The sequence below is a fragment of the Trachymyrmex septentrionalis genome, unplaced genomic scaffold (assembly GCF_001594115.1).
Source record: "Trachymyrmex septentrionalis isolate Tsep2-gDNA-1 unplaced genomic scaffold, Tsep1.0 scaffold11, whole genome shotgun sequence".
NCBI classification, from domain to species: Eukaryota; Metazoa; Arthropoda; class Insecta; order Hymenoptera; family Formicidae; genus Trachymyrmex; species Trachymyrmex septentrionalis.
This window is the reverse complement of record NW_017304228.1, coordinates 5,945,807-5,951,008: the sequence shown is the minus strand read 5'-3', so window position 1 is coordinate 5,951,008 and position 5,202 is coordinate 5,945,807. Positions and strand designations below refer to the sequence as shown.

The window sequence follows — 5,202 nt, the reverse complement described above, 5'->3', positions numbered from 1 at the left end:
TATATATATATATATATATAAGGCAATCGCAGAGCTGTATCAACATTTTAAGACATTACTTAAGATAGTCTTAAGATAACAATCTTCAAACTCTGTGAATATCGGTCGCGGCTATCTGTTTCGATCGTAGGTATTACGCTTTAGCTGCTGCTGCGGCATTGCTGAAATATGTGGAGTACATTCAACATATGGTTTACGCTCCGAAATCGATGAGGATAGAATTTCAAGGATCGCCGAATACCACAATGATCGGTAAACTATTAGTTCGAGTCCTAGTCTCGTACGAAAACGGTGGATATAGGGTGGTAATTGCAATCGTCGTTGTGCAGATATAGAGAGTGCACGAAGTCTCGAACTGGTCGTCTCGCAGTCCAAGCAGCCGATCGTCAGTCTGCTGGGCACGATGAACCGCTGCTTGACCCCTATGGGCAGAAGGCTCCTGCGCGCTTCCATTCTTCAGCCTTCGTGCGACGAGTGTTTAATCGCCTATCGACAATCTTGCGTAGCGGAATTAGTGGCAAATCATTCTCTGTGCATTAGTCTTCAGGTTGTCGCATGTGGCTTACTTAGATTGACATTTGTATAGGGCGGTATTCATAGTTCGTTCTATTTTACTTAATTTTGATGTCAATATATTTAGTATATTTAGCTCTTTAACCATGCCGATTATACACATACTCGTATTATAGCTATATCATGTACATTACTGTATTTCCTTTTACACATTTTTTTAATTGTTAGAGAAAAGGCCTCTATTATGAGATACCGAGTTCATTTTGGGTAAATGCTAGACGTCTATAGGCAGAATGAAAAAAGATAATAGGTCATTTTGAAGGGAATTTAATAAGCTTTAAAATAACGTTACATAAAATTTAATTCAAATTCCATTTTTTTATTATTTAAATTAAAGGAATGTAAAAAGTGAGCAAATCACAAAGTCAAAAAATTGTGCTCCTAATATGAGATGCTCCGAGAAATCGATAGTAAAACGCAAACTATATCAGTATTGCAATTAAAAAACTTTATTTAATGTTTCTAAAATACAAACAAACATAGCCAGCGTGCGCGAAAAATGAGCATGCGATAGATTATACCCAGAACTCGTTTTCAGTTAGTTGGAATCAAGCATTGCAGACATAGGTACTCGACGTTCATTCCGGTTGTCTTTTTTATTATTTTATAATAACATTTATACTTTAGCAACGATTTTTACTATAACATAGCAGCATGGATTATTTCATACGAGAAATAAAATCCTGGTATTTCATATTACGATTTCCACGCTTTATGGTTTTACGATCATCAAATCTGACTTCTGTAATTAAACAATTCAACATATTCCATATTTTTCTACTAGTACGACTTTACTCTATCACTACATGAAGAATTTATTGCCAAATATTTATTTAAATAATAAACAAGATTTAAATGCTCACCTCAATGAAACTTGCAAAATATCCAAATTTTAAAATCTTGTTTTACAATGACTACAGGCATGATCTAATAATGAATTTTCCACTAAACAGTTTTCAATCCAAGAGCAATAAACTCATAGTGAACCAATAGATAGCGTTTATTATTTTAGCAGAAACGCCACTATCTCATATTAGGCGCCTATCTCATAATAAGAGACTTTCCTCTATTAATTATTAATTATCACGTAAATAGTGAACGCATATTAAGAAAATATTTGCAATTGCATTTATTATATAAAGATATTTATCATCCATATCTTCATATTTTAATACATTAATATTTAAAATTATCAGAGTACAACTCAAAGTACAATGTTTCATAGTCAGTAGAACTATAAATTATACGTTATAGCAGTATAATAAGTAAAAATAGAGCTCCTAGCCATAATTATGTTATCATGCAATTATAGCTATATAGTAATATAAATATTACACGCACATATTACATGTGCATACTTACACATTTCTCTCAGTATCTTAAGTACGATTTTGAGACGGTGTACGGTCATTTTATTAACGGAATTAACTGGATGGAATTTTAAAATCGCCAATCAGGCTAAAGATTGGAATGAATATCATATGAATGCTATAATAATTTCAACTTTTTACATTTAAACCAACAATTTTACCGTATCTGTAACGTCTGTTCATAGCCGGTGGTACAACGCTTGTTCGGTACGGATCGTTTATTGATGTTGGCGATTAAACCTCTGCACGTCAACGACATGCAAAATGCGGAACGAAATTTAAATTATGCGCTGCTCTTAAAAAGCTGTCTGGACACCGTTCCGGAATTGGAAGCGATTCTTGCGATCGGTGTTCATCCGTTCTTTGCAAAAACACGAAAGGTTCATGCTTTCTAGCAATTACTATAATGTTATCCGTTCGTGATTCATTCATGTTGATCACGCGACCAATGGTTTCGTGCTTGCAGAATTTAAAAAACTCAGAATTCCAAGTTATGAAGGATAAAATTTTAACACTGATACATGCGGACGCGAGATTCGTGAAAGGATGCACTTCCTTGAGCATGCAGCGATGTTTCGCTATAAAAGCTGATATCAACCAGTTATTGGATGTCGCTCGCCAAATTTATTGCGAGTTGATCAGCGACATGAAAAGTATGAACACATGTTACAAAAATATATATTTAAACCATATCAAACTCTAAATAACGAAAATTACTCAAAATTTTGGACTCTATTTAAATTAGACATGGTGGAGCAGTTGGCTGTGAAACACAAGCTTCCATTATCCTTAGAATACAACATAAATTTGGGTTACCATATAAATGCTGTCATACCACGAGGTTCAAACATGACAATCTCGGACTTATCGGCGGAATTTATTCAGGTAACTTATTGCTAATCAACACGGAACGAATAATAGCCTCTATTACTTTTCGCGATTATACAGGCACGTAAGCACAGGAGGTCCTTCACAATGACAACAACGGCGCTATTAACATTGAATAAACAATGCAAAACCGCTTGCGAGGAGATTTATATGATGAGTAACACGTAAGTTACTCTGCAAAAGCTTATATCATATTAACGCTTATATTTATGTAGCGTACACATTGAGAGAAACGTTTTTGGTATTTGTGTCTATGGCCTATATTTTTATTTTAAGATCATCTTCAAGTATATTTCTTAAGATGCTAATATGGCTTTCTGATAGATTAGTGACATCTTAAAATTGTAATTAATTAAGATAGTCTTAACTAAATAAGAATCAGTTATAAATATCTATATATCTGATCTATAATTACATGTTATCACAATTATTATATAGTTATTGCTACTATAATGTTAATAACTATATCTATAGTTTTATTAGCAAATATATACGTGTATGAAGTTACACAAAAAATGATTATAAATTATAGTTACTATTATCATAAGAAAACTTAAAACTATTATAATTTAATTATAATTTATAAAATCAATTTTTGAGACAATCATATTTGATATGGTAACCTCTATAATTATATAATCACAAATATCAAAAGTTTTTCTCTCAGCACGATGATTTTTTGATCCTTCACTATACATGATAGGCCATATCCTGAATTAATTTTTATTAGTTTTGTAAGTATACAAAAATTATTAAGTGATTTTTATATGTAACATCTTTAATATCTTTATAAAACTGTGTATTAAAAAAAGAAAAGGATAAAGCCAAGTACATATTTAGCCAGATGCTCTTAGTATTTTAAAGAAAACGAATGTGATGGACACAAATGATCTAATTATGTGTACTAAGGGTTGATGAGACAATAATTTGTAGATTGTTGACCAATTTACTGGAGGACATTCGACAACACGTCGGCTGCTTATTTCAATTAAGCGCTGATGTGGCGGAGTTGGACTTAATTTTATCGTTGGCGCAAATCAGTTCTAATCCAGAATACGTGAGACCGTCATTTGGAGCAAAATTAGAATTAATAAATTCGTTACACCCCATTATGGAATTATTTAACAGAGATCTTCCCGTGGCTAACGACGTGGTAAGTTGGACGTTAAATAACTTGTATATCTCGAGAAAATGTATGATATTTTCTTATTTTATGTTGAAACACGCAGAACGCTTCGATTACGCATAATTTTCACCTAATAACTGGACCGAATATGAGCGGCAAGTCTACGTATTTAAAGCAGATCGTTCTACTTCAAATCATGGCGCAGGTAACACAAATGATACATTTACTAATTGACTCCTTTCGCATTTGTTTTCGATCATTACATTAATTACATAAAATATTCATTATTATGTAATATGTAATAAAATTAAAACACACTTCTGTAAAAGAATCATTCCATCTATAACGTAATCACGTAATGTATCTATATATAATATTCGATCAGATAGAATTTTTGCTTGACAAGAGCGTTTCGTAAAACTAGGTAATGAGCCGACATATCGGTATCTCGTACCCATTACTCGAATCTCATTGCAGATCGGTTCCTATGTACCGGCAACGAAAGCAACGTTCCGCGTTGCGGATCGCATACTTTGTAGGATTAGCTCTCGCGATGACGCCGAGCTCAATGCATCCGCCTACGTCCTCGAGGTGAGCGAGATATTTTATACTTCATATCAAACTATGTCAGAATAAAGTATAAAATATTTTGTAAATTATTTTAGTTCTCCACCTCAATATTTTTACGCAAATTAAATAGAAGGCTCATTTATGCGTGAAAATCATATAATTTAAAAAATAGTACAATCTCAAAAAATCGTTTTGCTCGAATATTGATTTTACCATTATCTGTCTCCCTTCAAACCGAACAATTTTCGAAACGTTTTTTTATAAAAACCATTTCTCACTAAAGTGATCATGATACTGGCCATTCCTAACGTTACTCGACCTTAATCGTTTAACAAGAACCAATATTTCTAATGCAAGACTGTTGACATCTAATTGTACTGATGATTTGCAGAGCGACGATTAAACGTAATTACTGATGATTTGATTGTTTCAGATGAAGGAGGCACAATACATCCTGCAATCCGTCACGCCCAAGTCTCTCGTCATACTTGACGAGCTCTGCAGGCATACTACAGTCGAGGAGGGTTCCGCCATCGCTTGGGCGATATGCGAGAAATTATCGCTGAGGACCGCGTTCACGTTCGCCGCGACGCACTTTTTACATCTTACCGCACTGAGCAATATGTATCATAACGTAACATCGTATGTGAAAATCGTGCAGGAACATATTACACA

At 33.7% G+C, this 5,202-nt stretch overlaps 1 protein-coding gene across 1 annotated transcript in view; it reads left to right on the top strand.

The window, feature by feature from the left end:
* Window positions 1-5,202, top strand: part of LOC108748988 (mutS protein homolog 4-like) — a 12,741-nt gene that overhangs the window by 5,298 nt on the left and 2,241 nt on the right. Inside the window, exons 5-14 of the mRNA XM_018487462.1 lie at window positions 131-252; window positions 330-547; window positions 2,129-2,323; window positions 2,410-2,596; window positions 2,689-2,828; window positions 2,892-2,995; window positions 3,765-3,984; window positions 4,061-4,162; window positions 4,435-4,548; window positions 4,961-5,169. Of these exons, the coding sequence (XP_018342964.1) occupies window positions 131-252; window positions 330-547; window positions 2,129-2,323; window positions 2,410-2,596; window positions 2,689-2,828; window positions 2,892-2,995; window positions 3,765-3,984; window positions 4,061-4,162; window positions 4,435-4,548; window positions 4,961-5,169 (1,611 nt within the window). The remainder of the gene's footprint in view (window positions 1-130; window positions 253-329; window positions 548-2,128; window positions 2,324-2,409; window positions 2,597-2,688; window positions 2,829-2,891; window positions 2,996-3,764; window positions 3,985-4,060; window positions 4,163-4,434; window positions 4,549-4,960; window positions 5,170-5,202) is intronic.